Source organism: Bufo bufo, chromosome 8, assembly GCF_905171765.1.
Source record: "Bufo bufo chromosome 8, aBufBuf1.1, whole genome shotgun sequence".
NCBI lineage: Eukaryota > Metazoa > Chordata > Amphibia > Anura > Bufonidae > Bufo > Bufo bufo.
In genome coordinates, this window is record NC_053396.1 from 44,905,750 (window position 1) to 44,928,055 (window position 22,306).

A 22,306-nucleotide genomic window follows, 5' to 3' on the forward strand; every position below is an offset into this window, starting at 1 on the left:
CCCCTCACACAAATGCGGCACTCTCAATTGCCTACCACTTGTGCTCGGATCGGCTCATGCTGAGAGGGTACCCTACCTAAGCCTATACTCCACCCCCCCAACCTAGAAGCAGCAGAGTTATGCCAGAACTGCTTATTGAAGGGTAGCCTAAAGGGGCCAAAAGAACCATGCATAGGAGTTTGAAAACTTGATAACAGAAACTACAGACCAAAACTCGAAAGCCAGTGATATTTCGTATAAGGATCCGGGATCTTACGCATGGAACACGCGGAACTGCAACGACCCAACCGTTTGATGACATGTACTGGCACATTATGCATGGAGGCCGCTGCTGCCGCGCCCATGCGGAAGGAATGTCCTGTGATCCAGCGAGGACCGACCCCTGAACCTGTCAACTAAACCTGAATGTACGTAAGAAAGGCCGCGGTGGTTAGCCGGGCATTGCCTAGTTCGAGTATGGGAGAACATGCTGCTTGGACTAAATACTACGCAGCCAAGCCTCCAAGGCCTGCACCGGACACCATCTGCTGTCCGTGGGAAAGTATCTGACCGCCACTGATTGCCCCGGCCGTGACGTCTTGGACGAGGCCAAGGTGAGGACATAGATGGACCCGCGCCGGATGAGCTGACCTTTCCGCAAGCACCCAGCCAGCGTATTGGTGCCCATGAGCTCGCCTGACCTGAGGAATCCATGGAAGGCCAGGTACAAGGCTGTTTCTACCAGAGCGCTAACCTGCGGCCCGAACGGTTTGCCCCTGTAGTTTGCCTGTCACGGCCTGAACAAGCTACCGGTAAATGGCTGACGCCCATGTCGTTTCACAACAGACATCTTGCGCAAACCCTTCAACGCCGCTTTGGTCGGGTGGGCGGAGAAGAGTGACGGTAGGTCCGGATGTAGCCTGTACCAATGGTGCTGAATACCTGCCATGTATAGTTAACAATGCTATAGGACAGGTTTAATTGAGAGTGGCAAAAACCCAGACAAAGCCCAATAGGTGAGTGATAGGCCCCCGGCCAGCGGCCGGGTAGGTGTTCTCATTATCTGAAACAGGCGCCAAGCTGTCTTGTAATCCCTCAGAGTATTACTGGCCAAGGAATTGGCCATCAGTCTCTTAGCTATGGTGAGATGGGAGACTAGTTTTTTTTCATGCGTGAGAGACTCTAATGGCGGAGTCCTGTGTGTAAACCTAAAGCGGAGAAGCCATGCGCGAGAGACTAATGGCGGAGCCATGCGTGAGAGACTCTAATGGCGGAATCATATGTGTAAAACTAAAACGGAGAAGCCATGCGTGAGAGACTCAGATGGCGGAGTCATATGTGTTACCTAAAATGGAGAAGCCATGCGTGAGAGACTCTAATGGCGGAGTCATATGTGTAAACCTAAAACGGAGAAGCCATGCGTGAGAGACTCTAATGGCGGAGTCATATGTGTAACCTAAAACGGAGAAGCCATGCGTGAGAGACTCTAATGGCGGAGTCATATGTGTAAACCTAAAACGGAGAAGCCATGCGTGAGAGAGTCTAATGGCGGATTCATATGTGCCAACCTAAAACAGAGAAGCCAGGCGTGAGAGACTAATGGCGGAGTCGTATGTGTAAAACTCACACGGAGAAGCCATGCGTGAGAGACTCTAATGGCGGAGTCATATGTGTACACCTAAAACGGAGAAGCCATGCGTGAGAGAGTCTAATGGCGGATTCATATGTGCCAACCTAAAACGGAGAAGCCAGGCGTGAGAGACTAATGGCGCAGTCGTATGTGTAAAACTCACACGGAGAAGCCATGCGTGAGAGACTCTAATGGCGGAGTCATATGTGTACACCTAAAACGGAGAAGCCATGCGTGAGAGAGTCTAATGGCGGATTCGTATGTGTAAAACTAACATGGAGAAGCCATGCGTGAGAAAATCTAATGGCGGAGTCATATGTGCCAACCTAAAACGGAGAAGCCAGGCGTGAGAGACTAATGGCGGAGTCATATGTGTAAAACTCACACGGAGAAGCCATGCGTGAGAGACTCTAATGGCGGAGTCATATGTGTACACCTAAAACGGAGAAGCCATGCGTGAGAGACTCTAATGGCGGAGTCATATGTGTACACCTAAAACGGAGAAGCCATGCGTGAGAGACTCTAATGGCGGATTCGTTTGTGTAAAACTAACACGGAGAAGCCATGCGTGAGAGACTCAGATAGCGGAGTCATATGTGTAAACCTAAAACGGAGAAGCCATGCGTGAGAGACTCAAAATTTATTTTTTTATATTTTTTTTTTCACTATCAACCACTTAAGCAGCTCCCGTATGGGCACAGCTCTGAGTACGAGCATGAAGAGCATGGTATAACGCAGATCACCTGCACGGACTAACTAACATCCTGTGCCTAAATAACCCCCTTGGAACCTTATGTACGGCCGGCAGCAGGAAGCCGGCCACCGCCTATGATCTGCTCCCCCTGACCGAGCCTAGTACTCCTTCCCCTGATCCCTGCCTACCTAACGGCACGGCGGCCCGTGCCAGACTTTATTGAAGATGAGGAGCCTTACCCCCCAGCCGCGTGGGGAGCTCACGCTGCTCCCTGGCAGAATGCACCAGTGCGGGGGGGGCCCCCCTCCTCAGCTAGGGCCGACCCACCGCCGGCTGGACACTCGTACCGCGTGGGGAGCAGTGCCACTCCCTGGCAATGTGCACACCGGATCAGAGGGAGCCCTTCCTTTACCGTGGGCCCCGGCCCCCGCTGGTTTGAACCGTGTGCCGCGTGAGGAGCCGCACAGCAACCTGGCATTGTGCGCCGCCGATGCGGGAGTGCCCCCCCTCACCTAGGGGCTGGTTATTGTGACTGGAACCCGCTGGGAGACTGAAGCCTAACTGGACCTACCTGTGACCGTGAAGGCTGACCTCCCAGGCCGTGGCTGACCCACGTGCGTAGTCGTGACGCAACTACCCGTAGATGCCCACCCAGTGCCTGTAGTTAACGGGAGTGTGACCGAGTCTGTGGATGTGACCGACTAGCCCCTGTAGTCGTGAGGGGACCCTACATCGAGAGTAGCGGTAACGGACCATCGCCTGTAGACGTGGTAGTATTACCTCATGAGTCTGTTGACATGAGACTAATGCCTGCAGTCGTGGCCGGCCTTAATATTGAGTCTGTAGTCGCAACGGATTTGTGCCTGCAGTCGTGGCAGGGCTTTAGAGCGGGTCTGTAGTCGTGACAGACTGATGCCTGCAGTCGTGGCAGGACTTTATAACGAGTCTGTAGTCGTGACAGACTGATGCCTGCAGTCGTGGAAGGGCTTTATAACGGGTCTGTAGTCGTGACAGACTGATGCCTGCAGTCGTGGCAGGACTTTATAACGAGTCTGTAGTCGTGACAGACTGATGCCTGCAGTCGTGGCAGGGCTTTATAACGGGTCTGTAGTCGTGACAGACTGTTGCCTGCAGTCGTGGCAGGGCTTTAGAGCGGGTCTGTAGTCGTGACAGACTGATGCCTGCAGTCGTGGCAGGGCTTTATAAGGAGTCTGTAGTCGTGACAGACCTGGCAAAGCAACAATCCTATCTATACCATTTTTTATTTATTTATTAATTTTTTTCTTCCCCCCCCCCAAAGGCCACGACTGTAGGCGCCACCCTGTAAGAGATGCGCCAGAGGCCTGGACATAATAGTCCACCATCCCCCGTCCCCCAAGCCTATGCAGGAGAAAAAGAGGGGGTTGGCCCCCGCATGCACAACCCCTGACTCACCTGGTGGCCATGACAGCCACGAACCCCACAGTATCGTAAGTTAGCCAACCACCTGTGGACCTGAATAACCAAGGACAGACGTGTGAGTGAGCGCACGCCGGCTGGGTGACCCTTCACTCATGCCACCGCTCCCTAGCTAACCACCGGATTATTGTGACTGTGCCCGAACCAACCCCCTGACTCACCGTATGGGCTTACGGGCGGCCCGGCTGCGTGCGCAAAGTGACGCGGCCAGCCCCCCTCCTTGAAGCCCTCTTTATATTTGATCCTTAAACATATTCCAAATTTATTTATATTTTCTTTTTTTTTTTTTTTTTTAACTCCTGCCTTAGTACCTAGCCCCTGTGCCTGAGCAAGGAGCCCTGCACCTGGACTGCAGTACCAGTATGGGCCTCTAGGTGTCGCCCTCTATCAAGCCAGGACCTGCTGGAGAGCAGCAAGCCAGTGATTCCCTTCTAGGTTAGAATTAACCATTGAAATCATAACTAGTTATACAGTGAACATGTCTGAGTATCTGCTTATTTTGTCTTGCCTGAGTTTGGCGCAGTAAAAAAGACGAGTTTGTTCTGCAACGGATTCCTAGACATGACTGAAAGTCACATAAGCATGTCCACCTTCACTGCCTCGCTAATTGTAATTACCAGGAGACCGTGCATCAGGAGCGGCTGTGAGGGATTTGCGCTCCGCCATGTGGAACATTGCATCCCGTGCCCACCGCTATCGACTATTTGTACAGGGAAAGCCGCGGCGTATTAATCGCCTATAGGTTTTGGGTTCCGCCCCCTGATCCTGCAGCTGGACCTGCGCTTGCTGATTGCAGCTAATGAAAAGATCCCTGTGTGCGCGGACGGCGTTTTCCTCTACGGCGGAACGTTCTGATACGGGAGTGAGTGATATATAACGCTGCGTCGTGGAGCCGACGGCCGGCGTGACCGATGCTCAGGGTATGCGAGCGGACGTTGTGACCCGTCGCTGCTGAGCCACAGGTGAGGGGTGCCCGCCTGGGGGACGCTGCATGTGGGAGCGGGGGTGCTTGGCGCAGGGCCTGGAGCGGATCGGGGTGCCGGAAGCGATCGGGAGTGCGGGCAGTCTCCAGCGCATCTGGGGACCGGCGGCACGCTCGGCAGCCCCACATGTTATACAAAGCGGGACGGGTGTGCAAGCCACCCTGCCTACCTAATCACCGTAGCGACGAGCCCGACGCAGCCGATCCCCCGATCCTCCAGTGACGCATGTACTTCTCTGGCACCAACCCACAAGCCGATTCAAAATTGTTTGAACCGACAAGTGGGGGCAGGAGGGCCAGGTTTAAATAGTGAACGCCCCGCCTCCCCTCACACAAATGCGGCACTCTCAATTGCCTACCACATAGCGCCACCTGCTGCTTGTTCTTTTCCTTATCTCTCCGCCCACCTCACTGAGGGAGTCGCACGTGCTCACTTCCATCCTTCAGTTGCCCCCTGCCATATCTTCTGTTGAAAAGCTGTGACAGTTACAGGACACGCCCCTGAGTAAGTACATGCCCTTTGAGAAAGGACATGCCCCTTGAGATGCCAGCTGGAAATAAATCTAGCTGAGCAATATATGGGGAGATCTCATGTACTATATGATGTCTGATTAATCATGGGATAACTACTTTAAAGGGTAAGCAATTAACGTCCATTTGAGGTTTCCCTCAAAACGTGAAATAGTCGATAATTCATTTGAATTGTATTAGTTATTATTTATACCCATTTGCACTAATTCATGCAATTAGCAGAGATGTTTGAATCTAGCTTGTATGAAGGCATATGGCGTTCCAACGAAGCCACACAACAGACTCATAGGTATTTCTTGTATTTGTATGTGATGCCTATATATGGCACCATATTGTGAAGGTATTACAGCCATAATACAGCATTTAATAGCAGAAAGGTATTGCTGTCTTATTTATAAGGAATGTGATAAAACAAATTCTGCATGCCTCTGTATGAGAGCTAAGAAGCCCAAAATGACACTTTGTTAATAGTGTGTACAGCGGTTACCGTACTAGGGCTCCATACATTGTGGAGGTTGCATAGATGTATGGAGCTATATCATCATGTCATGCATGCAGCGTTCAGTCATAAAACAGGGAATATTTTATCCGCTTAAAGCCTCATTCACACGTCTGTGTCCGTGCTCCAATCCGTGAGAAGGTGATGCATCCGTGAAGCTTTCTGTGAAGGATCCGTGTTTTTTCAGTGTGTCCGTTTTTTTGCTGTCCATATGCCATCCGTGTTTCACTGACCCTGCACAGCTGAAAAATCTTTTTCAAAGCGTCTCTTCCTAATGATCCGTGAAACACGGATGCAACACAGATGGCATCCATGTTGCAGCCGTGGTTTTCACAGACCCATAGACTATAATGTGTGTGTTGGACAAACAGAGCATGGATCCGTGCTAAAAAATTGGAACCATGGACCGTGCTAAAACACTGATGTCTGAATACACACATTAAAATGAATGGGGACGCGTGCTGTCCGTGGAGAACACAAAACAGAACGCGTCTGTGGAACACTGACGTGTGAATGAGGCTTAATACCCAGACCTCCTGAATTTCTACTGAACTGAATGTATATCACCATAGGGTTTTATGATGATCAGTCCAGCGGAACCATAGGAGGCCCTGTCATTGTAATACAGGTTCTTTTCAAAAAATTAGCATATTGTGATAAAGTTCATTATTTTCTGTAATGTACTGATAAACATTAGACTTTCATATATTTTAGATTCATTACACACAACTGAAGTAGTTCAAGCCTTTTCTTGTTTTAATATTGATGATTTTGGCATACAGCTCATGAAAACCCAAAATTCCTATCTCAAAAAATTAGCATATTTCATCCGACCAATAAAAGAAAAGTGTTTTTAATACAAAAAAAGTCAACCTTCAAATAATTAAGTTCAGTTATGCACTCAATACTTGGTCGGGAATCCTTTTGCAGAAATGACTGCTTCAATGCGGCGTGGCATGGAGGCAATCAGCCTGTGGCACTGCTGAGGTGTTATGGAGGCCCAGGATGCTTCGATAGCGGCCTTAAGCTCATCCAGAGTGTTGGGTCTTGCGTCTCTCAACTTTCTCTTCTGCCGCTGTTTCTGGTTCAAAAGTGGCTTGACCTGGGGAATGCGGCACCTGTAGCCCATTTCCTGCACACGCCTGTACACGGTGGCTCTGGATGTTTCTACTCCAGACTCAGTCCACTGCTTCCGCAGGTCCCCCAAGGTCTGGAATCGGTCCTTCTCCACAATCTTCCTCAGGGTCCGGTCCCCTCTTCTCGTTGTGCAGCGTTTTCTGCCACACTTTTTCCTTCCCACAGACTTCCCACTTGTGAACAGCCTATTCGTTCAGAAATTTCTTTCTGTGTCTTACCCTCTTGCTTGAGGGAGTCAATGATGGCCTTCTGGACAGCAGTCAGGTCGGCAGTCTTACCCATGATTGCGGTTTTGAGTAATGAACCAGGCTGGGAGTTTTTAAAAGCCTCAGGAATCTTTTGCAGGTGTTTAGAGTTAATTAGTTGATTCAGATGATTAGGTTAATAGCTCGTTTAGAGAACCTTTTCATGATATGCTAATTTTTTTAGATAGGAATTTTGGGTTTTCATGAGCTGTATGCCAAAATCATCAATATTAAAACAAGAAAAGGCTTGAACTACTTCAGTTGTGTGTAATGAATCTAAAATATATGAAAGTCTAATGTTTATCAGTACATTACAGAAAATAATGAACTTTATCACAATATGCAAATTTTTTAAAAAGAACCTGTATGCATGTACATGACAGATAGTGTTTAGCGAATCGAACCCTACCTCACAAGGGCCAGCCATCGCCATCTTGATTGAAGATCCCGCACAAAATCCCATGCGTGGTTATGTATGATGTGATGACATCAACATGGGCCGTGCGAGATTTCACACTGGATCTTCAGTCAAGATGGCAGCGGGCGGCTCTTTGCAATCAAATGGATGAGGGTAAGCATAATTTTATTTATTTTTTAACATTTTTAACCCTTAAATTTTACACTGTAATATTAATGTCAGATGCCACGATTAGCTATGAACGCGGCATCTAAGGGATACAATGACGGGGGGGGGGGGCGCGCAATTGCCACTACCTGTCATTGCACCCACTACTTACAAAGAAATGCACTTCGTGACAAAGTAATTAGTCACTAAGCAAATTGTTTGTAAAAGTCGGCGAAGCAGCTGAATCGAATTTTCCAATAATTCACTCATCACTAATTACAGCCATCTAAAGGGAGCCAACGATTGGATTCTAGTTGAGTCTTCTGGCAATGGGAGCAGAAATATAAAATAATATTAAATGTTTGTAAAAGCATTTGCTAACATATTTTATGGTATTTGTTTAGTGAAATATGTTTCTCAAAAAGTCAGTATTACTCTTATTTATATGTTTTTCTTTTCTGCGGATACTTAGGACTGTATGACAAATGTACTTATACTTCTCATGACCGTGGATGGGTCCTTGGAATTGAGGCCATGAGTGACCAGGGTACGAGAGATCCACGCTATTTCTTCTCCTTAAAGACAGATCGTGCTCGCAAAAAGACCACCATCACTGCTCATCGTAACTACCTCCCTAATCAGTGGATTCATCTGTCTGTAACTTACAATGGCCGCATATTGAAACTCTACATCGATGGGGCTCAAGTAGCATCAAGTAGTGAACAAGTTGGCCCAGTCTTCAGCACTTTTGCCCGGAAATGTAAAACTCTAATGATTGGAGGAAATGCTCAAAATCAGAATTACAGAGGCTATATCGAACAATTTAAGCTCTGGAAAATAGCTCGAACCCAGAAAGAAATATTGCTGGATATGGGCCAGGCATTTCATGGACTGAGCACTTCTCTACCTCAACTTGTTCTTCAGGATAGCTTTAAGAATGTGAACACCAACTGGTTTCGTGTAGATGGTAAATATGGTAAAATGCCACAAACATCTAACATCTATCTTCATGTTTCATCATTGGACACAAATTTAGATCTTCCCCAGTGCGGGCAAACTCTTTGTGACAATATAGACTTAATATCTAGCTACAACAGAGTTGCAGGTTTTCGCAGACCTAGAGTTGTACGGTATACAGTGATCAATGTTTTCGATGACAACCATGAAAACCCAACAGTAACCAAAGAACAAATCGAGCTTCAGCATAAAAAGCTTAATGAGGCTTTCAACCCATACAACATCACGTGGGAACTAAATGTATTAGAAAGAAATGACTCCTTTCTACGATACCGACTCATCCTTACTAACTGTGACATTACAAAGATCGGCAGTACTGAGTGTGATCCAGAATGCAATCATAAACTCACTGGATATGATGGCGGTGATTGTCGGGGACGCAGCTCTTGCCTATATTCCAGCAGGAAAGAAAACAGCGTTTGTGATATGGATTGCAACATCGAGCAATTGAATTATGATGGCGGGGCTTGTTGTAATCCAAATGTTACTGAGGTCACAAAGACTTGCTTTGATCCAAAGTCACCTTACAGGTAAGGACCAGCTTTGTCATATCATATTGAATGTTCAATATGTTGGATAATTAGTTTTTGTGTGTAAACTACTGTATGTAAATTGTTGATTAATTTGCTAATCTCATTAATATATTAAATATATAAAACATATTAAGGATTAATTTGAATACATGAAAAAGTTTTCCAGCGAAATTCATGTTTTAAAAAATGCACCTCAAAGGGCTAAAAATAAAAAAAATAAGCCATAGTCTTCCTCACTGATCCACCAGCTTTGCTGTTCCGATGCTAGTCCAGTCCGTGCTGCTCCTTACTTCCCGCTTCTGGCTCGACATTCTAGAAATACCAAGAAAGACTCACTTAGCTAATCACTGTCAATTGCAGTGGCCAGTCTCAGCCAGTGATGGGCTGACAAGGAAGCCACTACGAGGGAGAGAGGAGCAGCGGGGACAGAACCAGTAACAGAATGGCCGTGGCTGAGGTTGGTGGGTGTAAGTATAATTCATTTTTTTATCCTTAGCCCTTTATGGCCGCTTTTTTACTCAGAAAACCCCTTCAAATTGTACCCATTGTTATATTTAAAAATATATATATTACAATCCACCTCAGGCAATGTGTCTTAGGCTGCTTTCACATCAGCGTTTTCCGTTTCACTATTGAGATCCGTCATAGGATCTCAAAAGCGAAGGAAAACACTTCGGTTTTGTCCCCATTTATTGTCAAAGGGGACAAAACTGAACTGAACGGAGCGGAGTACACCAGAATGCATTCCATTACGTTTCATTGTGTTCCCATGACGCAGACAAAAGCACTGCAAGCAGTGTTTTTTAGTGCAACATGGGGTACTGATCAATGGTGACGGATCAGCTTTTTCGGACACAAAAAATAACCCCGGATCCGGCGTCCATCGACTTACAGTGGATTTAGTGATGATCCGTCTTGTTAATTTGAGATATAATACAACCGGATCCATTCTGAACGCATGCAGACTGTTGTATTATATACCGGAAGCGTTTTTGCTGAACCCATGACGGATTCAGCAAAAACGCAGATGTGAAAGTAGCCTTACCTGCACATTTTGGGCAAGTCATATTTCCTCTCATAATAGCTTCTGAGCGGGAGGGTCTTTACTGATGCAATGTTGGTGTTGGTGCTCAACAGTCTAAGCCAAGGAGATGTCTCACTTTCTGTACCCCCTCCCCTCTGTTATTCTGCAGTCTACAGAAACTGCAGCTCCATCCCCCTCCTCCCTGTATTACTCTACAATGACACTTTGGTGACTAAAAAAGTTTCTTAACATTTAAAGAGTCTGTAGCCAGGGCAAGTGGAACTACACACAGCTGTGATACCATACAGTATGTTGTAAAGTTTCATTTATTCACATGTACTGCCGATTGACACTAATTTTATTGCTAGGTATGCTTTACTGTTGTTATAGAAACATTTAATTAGATTTATTTTCGCATGCTGGTATATGTCTTTATTTTATATCCTTTGCTTTGTAATCCTGAAGTTTTTACAATAGAGGATGCTAAACTATGGTGGCTTTGTGCTCAAGAATTCCAGTCATTATATGGATGTTTCAGAATCTCCTTTTCAGGATCATATTACTCTTTTGTTACTGCTTTTTGGCCTCATTAAAATATTGGTCGTAAATAAAAACCCATCTTCTGAAACTGGCACATATGTATGTATATATATATATATATATGAATGGTCTCATTCTTTGAAAGGACATGATATGAGTAATTTATTGCATGAATACTGCCAACTGTCATATTGGTTTTGGGATGGTTCATTTTTCTTAATCTAAGAAGTATGTAGCTCTAATAAAACAGGATTATGTTGCATCAGGGAAGTAGCATTGTGGATTATAGTTCCATTTGACTAGAACTCGATTTTTGTGCTTATTTAAGATGTGAAATAAATATATATTTACATATCAGATATGCATGGGAGTAATAAGTCATGCATCATGTTTTTATTATGTGAAGTACATAAAATATATCAGGCAAATACTTGATCTACCTCTTAACGCTTTATTTAAATTTCTACAGCAGCAGCCCATGGCCGCCGCTGCTGTGCTCATCCACTCCAGCGTACTGGTTTCTGGTGGCCCGGACCTGCCTTCTGCACTCCCCAACAGGCCTGGCCGCCAGGGTAGCTTTGTCCCTCCATTCATTCTGCGGCCTGCCTGCCAGCTAGGCTTCTCTCATTCTCTTCATAGTGCCCACATCCCACCTCCAGCTTATATAGGGTCAGAGTGCACCCCAACTTTCACCAGTCAATGCTTGGTCACCTTGGTGTGCTGTTGTTAAAACTATTATTTTCCTACGCACTATTTATTCTTGATGGTTGACTATTGGCACCATAGAGTTAAGGTTGGCAGTCTTTTAGTTAATTGCTATGAGACGGGCTGGACCTTCCTACTGGCGAGGAGTTGAGTTTGCAGCCTGGAGAAAGGATGTGTCTGTGAGAGCCCCACAGAATTAGGTCTGATCCAGGGAAGTTCTATCCCGGAGACTGTAGTGTCAGCGAAGCTGCTAAATAGGAAGATCATATTCCATTTATGGTTGAGAATCACAAGGTCATGCTTTGGACAGACAGTAAGGTATTGCTCATTAATGGCTTTACTGTACATGGAAATGGTTAACCAACTCTGATGACTTCCACATTACAGAGATGGCCTGGCCAACGGATGTAGCACCTACACCCTTCAGACTGGGCATTGCAGAGGGATTGATGAAAATTTTGTTGCATGCCTGTGATTACTTGGGAGGATTGTGAAGCATGGCCATTGGGAAGAGCACTATTACTATTGTACTGTTCCTATTGCTGCTATCCATACTACTATGTCCCTCATCCCTTCAGTAAAGAGAGACCTTAATGCAACCAAATGGGCCTAGTCATTAACTTCTGCATCTGCCATCCTGCCGTGCACCCTGCCAACTGTTCACTATTAAGAGCACCCTAACTACCACCAGGCAGGAACACCCAAAAGGCCCAGTTTGTGTCCCGATGGAAGAAAGGGTGCACTCAATACTCACTGCACAGCCCCAGAGTGAGGACAGCCATTGTGAACCACAATTAATCCTATCTCTTCCACTACTACCACTCCCATCCTCTTCACAACTCAACCATCCAGCAGGTCGCAGCACTCTACCTGCCATGACCTTAGCCTGTCCTTGAGTACGGTTTTGCCTGATATCTTGGTTCCCCAGTGATGCTTTAACACTGTAAGTCAGCAGTTACTTGAACAGAGACTACTTTGAGAGGTAGTTCCCCTGCAGCATGCTGCGGTATTTTCTCCATGCAAAATTCCAGAACACTTGCCAGAATTCCGGATCCGGCATTATTTTCCATTGAAATACATTAATGCCGTATCCGGCACCAAGTGTTCCGGCAAAACTGAACCGGTTTTCCGGTCTGCGCATGCGCAGATCTTTAAAAATGCAAAAATAAGTAAATATCGGATCCGTTTTTCGGGATGACAGCGGAGAGACGGATCCGGTGTTTCAATGCATTTTTTAGACGGATCTGCATCTGGATCCGTCTACAAATGCTATCCGTTTGCACACAGATTTCCAGATCCAGCAGGCAGTTCTGGCGACTTTGCAATGCGCAGGGTGAAATCCATGCAAAATCCATGACAAATCTTCATGCAACTTATAATTTTGCCATAGATTTGTTCTGCATTGTTCCACATATCCACAAAGAACATAAAATGTAGAAAAAATTCACTGGTGATCTTGCCATGGATCTGCAGCAAAATCTACAAAATCCGCATGAGTTACATGCAGGGCAGTGTTTATCATAAGGCACCCCAGGGCATGTTCCTAGGGCGCCAGGAAGTTGCGGGTTGCTGGCTGGGTATATGACGATCTGGTGATCTCAGCATTAATTAACGTTGGCAGCGCCAAGTACTTATGTACCCGACTGGTGCCCAAAAATCCCCTTTCTGGGTTCAACTGTAACGCCATCCTGAGTTGAATACTGTGGCGACGCATGGGAGCCGATGGTTCCCTGCTCCGCCATTCACCCTCATTTACCTAAAAGGCAGTAAATACTGGCACATGCAGGGGTAATTACATCATTGTACCCGTCTGCACCAGGACACAGTGCTATGACATGATTGTGACTGGCTGTCTGTGTCCAGGCTTCTCTGGGGCGTAGGCTGGAAGAAGCCTGCAGCCTGCATCGCAGATGGCAGGGAAGGGGACTTGGTGAGAGTATTAGTTTTTTTTTCCCTTCCTTGGCCACTTGGGGACATTACTGGAGGTGCATTGTGAAGGAGATTATTGGGGACGCTGTTGGTAACATTACTGGGGGGCACTATAGGGGACATTACTAGAGGGCACAAAAACATTATTTTTTTTCTTTAAAAAAATGTTGCTATTGTGTAAAACTGAACAAAACAAAAAAATGCACATTTGGTATCGCTGCTTCCATAATGACCTGCTCTATAAAAATATCACATGCCCTATCACATCAGGTGAACACCTTAAAAAAAGAAATACAAATTTTGCAGAACAACCATTTTTTGGTCACCTCACCTCCAACAATCAAGCCCTCACACAAGACCATCACCAGATTTTTTTTTAAAAATTATGGCTTTCAGAAAACGATAATGCAAAAACATGATTTTTTTTTTCAAAATTGCTTTATGTAAAAGTGGTAAAATGTAAAAACAAATTATATAAGATTGGTATCTCTGCAATGGTACTGAATAAAGATAACGTCATTTTTCCTGCAGCAATAATAAAACCCAAAAAGCAATTGCAAAGTTGCTTCCAAAAAGAGAACTAAAAAGTGATGAAAAAGTAGTTTGTACCCCAAAATAGAACCAATGATAATGTTAACTCATCCTGCAAAAAAATAGGCCTTCTGTCAAGAAAAAAGTGGAAAAGTATTGTTCTTAAAAAATGGCTGTACTACAACCCCGGAAGCTGCTCAAAAGCAACATGGAAAATTTGTAATTTTCATTTTGCATAGTCCCCTGCTCGTTAATTTCTACAAAACACCTGTGGTGTCAAAATGCTCACTCAACCCCTTGATAAATAACTTGAGGGGTGTAATTTCCAAAATGTGGTCACATATAGGGGTTTCCATTGAACTGGTACCTCAGGGGCTCTGCAAATGTGATGTAGTGCCTGAAAACCATTCCAGGAAAATGTGTGCTCCAAAAGCCAAATGGCACTCCTTCCCTTCTGAGTCCTGCCATGTGCCCATACAGCAGCTTATGTCCACATTTATGGTATTTCTGTACCCAGTAGACACTGTCTACCAAATACAGGTAGTGTGGTATGGTGAATGTTAATAACTATTTTGTGAGGTACAGTATCTCAATCTATATTAAAGTGAACCTGTCCCATTGAACATGGTGTCTGAATGGAAGGCAGCATTTTATAGAGCAGGAGAATCTGAGCAGATTGATATAGTATATGGTCTTATGGGAAAATATTTAGTATAACTTGTAATTTACTTATTTTTATCTGTGCTCATTCTAAACTCAGAAATCAAAGAGGAGGTCCTATCAGTGATTGACTGTAATGGGGCGACACGCTTTCCCTCTACAGTGCCGCCGGCATCCCGCTAGTGAAGAGGAGCAAGGACGCGGCTCGCATCCTCATCTTCATAGCAACCAGATGGCGGGGAGGACCCAGGCGCACATGCTTCCTCGGCGTGGCCGGCATCCCTAATTCTCTAGGCAACGATGACGTGGGGAACTGAGCACCGATATTGATGAGTTAGCACTCAACTGTTCTGAGTTGCGGAGGACGGGACGCTGGCCACGTCACATGACCCATCAGGAGGACCTATTTAAACAGGTAACCTGCTGGCCACAGGTTGCCTGTGATTGGTCTTGCTACCCTCACCAGCAGTTTTCTATTGTGCATTTCTGTGTTCTTGGACCTCGGCTCTGTTTTTGACCTCGACCTTGTGACCTCCCTGGATTTGACGTGACCTCTTGGCTTCTGACTCTGGATTGTGTTTTGACCTCATTTTTGTATTGCTTCCTGTGTGCCTGCGTGACCTCCTGGCTTTGACTTTGGCTTGCCTGATTCTGTTTCGGTATTTCTCTTATCTTCTTAGGCCCCTGCACGTATCTAAGCGAGGGACTGCTGCAAGTAGGCAGGGACAGATGAGGGGTGGAGTTTAGGGTAGCACTTATCCCTCTCCTCTGTCTTGACATTGACATTTGACAAGCTTCAACCTAGTATACACAGATAGCTGTCAATCACTGATAACACCACTTCCTTGACTCAGAACGAGCAATAATTTAAATGCAATGAGATACACGTTTTACTGAATCTTTTACCATAAAACTATATATCAATCTGCTCATCTCTTCCTGCTGTATAACATGCTGCCTGCTGACTATTTCACATTTGGGATTTTTTATAAATAAAAGTAAAACATAACATATTGACTCAAATTCACCACTAACATAAAGTACAATGTATCAATAATAAAGTTGTCCCTGATCCACAGGATAGGGGATAACTAAATAATTGGTGGGGGTCCAATCAGTAAAGGGGTTGTTTTTCAGCGTAATCTTGCCCTACACTTTAGATAAAGATTATTTAATTCAATTTATCTGGCATTAATCGGTCATGTTATTTTGCAGCAAATATCAATTAAATATATATTAAAAAAAGATATCAGAAAAGGCTAAAAATACTTCCTTTCCTGGCTCAACACATCGAAAATGACAGGAAAGGCCTGCTCAGTTAATCACTGGCTGAGGAGCGTCAACGCATAGGCCAGTGTTTGACTGAATGGGCCTTTCCTGGCATTTCCGGTGTGTTGATTTGGGTCAGGACATGGTGAGCGTCAGGAATCAGAGTAACATTGTGTGTTCAGGTAGTTGTTTAAGGCTTTTTTCTATTTTTAACCCTTTCTGCCTATTTTTTTTTTTATAATTCCCTGGAATACAGCTCTTATGACAAATAATTTGCTGAAATTTAGATCTTGATCACTGAAAAAAATTATATGGAGGTTTACTTTCCACTACTAATATCCTATCACTGCCAGAAAGAACTCTTAAAATATAAAACATAAAACTCTTAAAATTTATTGAGTATGCATTAAAAATAAGGTAATGGACAGGAAGGATTAACCCTCTATCAATCAGAAAATGTATAAAACCAATGACAACTGGAGTGTTGCTGGAGATAATAACTGTTATCGGGGTGTATGATAACCAGCACGCTCCCACGGAACATTCACTCTGTAATATTAAGACCAGCTCCCATTGTCATAAATAACTTCCCACAATTGATGTGACTGTACTCTGTACAAAGTAGCAAACTGTGCAGTATTTCAGATTAGCAGTATGCTGTGACGCTCATTAACTGACCTTTACCTAGTTGCTACTAAGTGACATCAAATCAGCTGTGAATGCTGCTGAAGTATAAGAAATGAACATAGGATGTGGACTTAACATGATCCACAAGTGGCCTAGTAGTAACCCACTGGTGATATCAATCTCTCCCCCCACCTATGTCCATAGCATGTTTCAATAATCTCCAGCGGCAACTAGTTTGATAATGCGCCTTCTTTTACAGCCCATAACTATCTGATCCTGTATATGTCTTCCCTATCATGTGCTTGCTCTACTCGTTTCGCCCGTTTAGGCTCATCAGGAGCTGTTTTTAGTGTAGGGCACAGACAAACAAACATATAGCACGCCGACCACCTCATGTAGTAAGGTGGCGGCATCGGCTCTAGGGTGGCCATTAGAGTTGAGCGGACACCTGGATGTTCGGGTGCGGCAGGTTCGGCCAAACTTGAAAAAAAAGTTCGGGTTCGGGACCCGAACTTGACCCGAACTTGACCCCAAACCCGAACCCCATTGAAGTCAATGGGGACCCGAACTTTTGGGCACTAAAATGGCTCTAAAAATAGTCCTGGAAAGGGTTAGAGGGCTGCAAAAAGCATCAAAATGTGTTTAAGAGCATGGCAACTGTTCTGCAAACAAATGTGGATAGCGAAATGACTTAAAATAACATAAAATACAGAAAAATGTAAAATAACAATCTGGATCTAGGAGTAGGAGGTTGAGGAGGCGGTGGATGGGTGGATGTGGCGGTGTAGGTTGACGTGGCAGTGTAGGTGGAAGTGGCAGTGAAGGAGGAATAGGTAGCCAACACTGATTTGTGTTATTTTTTATTTTTAAATTGGGGTATCCCCCAAAATATTGGGACATATAACAAAATAAAACTAAGAATAAGTGCACTTGAGTACAAGAATGGATGGTTGAGGCTGGTATAAATGTCTATTCTGCACAAGGTACGGACAAGTCCTGTGGGATCCACGCCTGGTTCATTTTAATAAACGTAAGCTTGTCCACATTGGCTGCGGCCTGTGATAATGCTCTCTGCCGTACTAAACACACGTTCACACTATACACTGGCTGCAGGGCAGGTCAGCACCTCCAAGGCTGACAAAGCTTTTCCACATTTTGGCCATGCTAACCCTGCCTTCTCAGGTGCTGGCGGTGCCCCAGCTGTGTTGGCGACCTCTTCCTCCTCCTCTGCCTTCGCCTTGTGCTTCCACTGTGCCCCCGCTGTCAGGTGGGAATGCTATCATCAGCGTGCGCTTGTAGTCGCGCATCTTCCGATCAGTAACAGATGTATCGTCTGTGTCCTCCGTATCCCCCCAGCCACGCACCAGTGATAGGCCCAAGCTGCGTTGGATGCCAACCCGCTGTGAACATGCTTCATCCCCATCCTCCTCCTTATCCTCCTCCTCCTCGTCCTCCAGTAGTGGGCCCTGGCTGGCCAAATTTGTACCTGGCCTCTGCTGTTGCAAAAATCCTCTTTCTGAGCCAATTCTAAAAGACTGGCCTGAAAGTGTTAGAGATGACCCCTCTTCCTCCTCCTCGTCCTGGGCCACATCCTCTTCCATCATCGCCCTAAGTGTTTTCTCAAGGAGACATAGAAGTGGTATGTTGGTGGAGTACTCGAAACAGCGCAACAGGGCACACAGGTCTCGCATGGAGGCCCAGTCATTGGTGGTGAAGTGGTGCTGTTCCGCAGTGCGACTGACCCGTGCGTGCTGCAGCTGAAACTCCACTATGGCCTGCTGCTGCTCGCACAGTCTGTCCAGCATGTGCAAGGTGGAGTTCCACCTGGTGGGCAGGTCGCATATGAGGCGGTGGACGGGAAGGCCGAAGTTATGCTGCAGCGCTGACAGGCAAGCAGCAGGGTGAGAACGCCGAAAGCGCGCACAGATGGCCCGCACTTTATGCAGCAGCTCAGACATGTCGGGGTAGTTGTGAATGAATTTCTGAACCACCACATTCAGCACATGCGCCAGGCAAGGGATGTGCGTCAAACAGGCTATTCCCAGAGCTGCAAAAAGATTTCGCCCATTATCGCACACCACCAGGCCGGGCTTGAGGCCCACTGGCAGCAATCACTCGTCGGTCTGTTGTTCTATACCCCGCCACAACTCCTGCGCAGTGTGGGGCCTGTCCCCCAAACACATGAGTTTCAGAACGGCCTGCTGACGTTTACCCCTGGCTGTGCTGAAGTTGGTGGTGAAGGTCTGTCGCTGACCGGATGAGGAGGTGGAAGAAGAGGAGGAGGAAGCCGAGTAGGAAGAGGAGGCAACAGGAGGCAAAGAATGATGCCCTGTGATCCTTGGCGGCGGAAGGACGTGCGCCAAACAGCTCTCCGCCTGGGGCACAGCCGCCACTACATTTACCCAGTGTGCAGTTAGGGAGATATAGCATCCCTGGCCGTGCTTACTGGTCCACGTAACTGTGGTTAGGTGGACCTTGCCACAGATGGCGTTGCGCAGTGCACACATGATTTTATCCGATACTTGGTTGTGCAGGGAGTGCACGGCTCTCCTGGAGAAGTAGTGGCGGCTGGGAACGACGTACTGTGGGACAGCAAGCAACATGAGCTGTTTGAAGCTGTCCGTCTCCACCAGCCTGAATGACAGCATTTCAAAGGCCAGCAGTTTAGAAATGCTGGCATTCAGGGCCAGGGATCGAGGGTGGCTAGGTGGGAATTTACGCTTTCTCTCAAAGGTTTGTGAGATGGAGAGCTGAACGCTTCCGTGTGACATGGTGTAGATGCTTGGTGACGGAGGTGGTGTTGGTGGCACATCCTCTGTTTGCTGGGCGGCAGGTGCCAACGTTCCTCCAGAGGCGGAGGAAGAGGCCGAGGCAGCAGCAGAAGAGGGAGCAGGAGGGGCCTCAGACCTTTCTTGGCTTACTCCACTGCAGCCCGTGTCTCGCATGTAGATGCCTGGTCATGCAGGTTGTGCTAAAGTTCAGAACGTTAATGCCTCGCTTCAGGCTCTGATGGCACAGCGTGCAAACCACTCGGGTCTTGTTGTCAGCACATTGTGTGAAAAAGTGCCATGCCAGGGAACTCCTTGAAGCTGCCTTTGGTGTTCTCGGTCCCTGTTGATGGTGGCCAGTAGCAGGCGAACTGTTTTGGCGACGGCTGCTCTGCTTTTGCACCCTGCTCCCGCTTTTGCTACGCTGTTGGCTCGGTCTCACCACTGCCTCTTCCTCCGAACTCTGAAAGTCAGTGGCACAACTTTCATTCCATGTGGGGTCTAGGACCTCATAGTCCCCTGCATCGTCTTCCACCCAGTCTTCCTCCCTGACCTCCTTTTCGGTCTGCACACTGCAGAAAGACGCAGCAGTTGGCACCTGTGTTTCGTCATCATCAGAGACGTGCTGAGGTGGTATTCCCATGTCCTCATCAGGAAACATAAGTGGTTGTGCATCAGTGCATTTTATGTCTTCCACCCCTGGGGAAGGGCTAGGTGGATGCCCTTGGGAAACCCTGCCAGCAGAGTCTTCAAACAGCATAAGAGACTGCTGCATGACTTGAGGCTCAGGCAGGTTCCCTGATATGCACGGGGGTGATGTGACAGACTGATGGGCATGGGTTTCAGGCGCCACCTGTGCGCTTTCTGCAGAAGACTGGGTGGGAGATAATGTGAAAGTGCTGGATCCACTGTCGGCCACCCAATTGACTAGCTCTTGTACTTGCTCAGGCCTTACCATCCTTTGAACGGCATTAGGCCCGACCAAATATGGCTGTAGATTCTGGCGGCTACTGGGACCAGAGGTAGTAGGTTCAGTAGGACGTGTAGCTGTGGCAGAACGGCCATGTCCTCTCCCTGCACCAGAGGCTACACCAACACCACCACCACTACCATGACCGCGTCCCTTATTAGATGTTTGCCTCATAGTTAGCGTTCACAAAGCAAAGTAAAAAGTGGTTAAGTATGTTAAAAATAATTAACCGCCAATATAAACCTTGATGTAGGGTATTGCACTCTATTATTTTTTTTTAAACTCTATATGACAGCGGTATTTGTGGCCTAAATGTAACACTCACTTATGCACGTTTTATCCCAGATGTGCAGTATATCAGAGGGTTTTTTCACCCCAGTAACCAAAAAGCCATATTTCTGGCCTAAATGTGACAGTCACTTATGCACGTCTAATCCTAGATGTGCAGTATATCAGAGGCTTTTTTCACCCCAGTAACCAAAAAGCCGTATTTATGGCCTAAATGTGACAGTCACTTATGCACGTCTAATCCCAGATGTGCAGTATATTAGAGGGTTTTTTCACCCTAACCAAAAAGCTGTATTTCTGTCCTAAATGTGACAGTCACTTATGCACGTGTAATCCCAGATGTGGAGGATATGAGAGGCTTTTTTCACCCCAGTATGCCAACGCCGTATTTATGGCCTAAATGTGACAGTCACTTATGCACGTGTAATCCCAGATGTGCAGTATATTAGAGGCTTTTTTCACCCTAACCAAAAAGCTGTATTTCTGTCCAAAATGTGACAGTGACTTATGCACGTGTAATCCCAGATGTGCAGTATATGAGAGGCTTTTTTCACCCTAGTATGCCAAAGCCGTATTTATGGCCTAAATGTGACAGTCACTTATGCACGTGTAATCCCAGATGTGCAGTATATTAGAGGGTTTTTTCACCCTAACAAAAAAGCTGTATTTCGGTCCTAAATGTGACAGTCACTTATGCACGTTGTGACGGTATGCGAGGCGAGGTGGTGGATGATAGGTATGTTTCACCTCGCATGCGCTCTGTTGTGAGGGACTGAACCGGAATCCGACTCGGGTTTTTTCCAGCCTCTAAGGCAGGCTTGGTTCCGGTCCAGAGATTGTGGTCCACTGGAGTTCACCTCCAGGTGGACTTTAAATAAACAGGAAGAGAGCACAACAGGTCTCTCATGTGCTGAGTCTCAGGATTGTAACCTGTGTGGCTGAAGGGAGAGCTATGTTTGGATGCAAGAGAAACTAAAGGTTTGCTTTACCATTTGTGTTGGCGGTGTCGGGGAGCAGCCCCACACCGTATAGTCAGGACATAACTGTATAGCTTAGCGCCGGACGGCAAGGATTTACTTTCTGTTTTGTTTGTTTTCTGCTGTGCAAACCTTTTGGGCTAAATAAACCTGGCAACCAGCCAGACTTTCAAAGAAACTGCCTGCATACGGACTGTCTGTTTTCAGAAAAGGTGATCCCCACCAGCTAATCTCCCACACGTGGTGGACTCAGCGGGCATTTTCTGAAAATGGAGGAAATGTTAAAGGCCCTGCTACAGGCCAATGCAGCTCAGCGGGAATCCAACCGCCAAGTCGCAGAGGCCGCTGCAGCACAACAGGCTGCCCAACAGGAGATGAACCGGCAGTTCGCAGAGGCTCTTGTGGAGCTGAAAAAAGGGTTCGCACCTCCTGCGCCAGGGGAACCAAAATTGGTACGTGCCTCGTATCACCTACAGAAGATGACACCTACTGATGATGTTGAGGCCTACCTTGCGACTTTTGAGAGAGTTGCTGTCCGCGAGGAGTGGCCAAAAGAACAGTGGGCGGGTCTAGTGGCCCCGTTTTTGACCGGGGAACCTCAAAAGGCGTACTTTGATCTCGAACCGGAAAAGGCCCAGGACTATGAGACACTGAAGACGGAGATACTTGCACGCTTGGGTGTCACCATGGCAGTCCGAGCCCAGCGTGTGCATCAGTGGACTTACTCCAGCGGCAAGCCACCCCGTTC

The 22,306-nt window shown here is 46.6% G+C and overlaps 1 protein-coding gene across 1 annotated transcript in view; it reads left to right on the forward strand.

The window, feature by feature from the left end:
- The window catches only part of PAPPA (pappalysin 1), a 455,318-nt gene that overhangs the window by 59,785 nt on the left and 373,227 nt on the right, over positions 1 to 22,306 (forward strand). Inside the window, exon 2 of the mRNA XM_040405874.1 lies at positions 8,193 to 9,267. Coding sequence (XP_040261808.1) covers positions 8,193 to 9,267 — 1,075 coding nt within the window. The remainder of the gene's footprint in view (positions 1 to 8,192; positions 9,268 to 22,306) is intronic.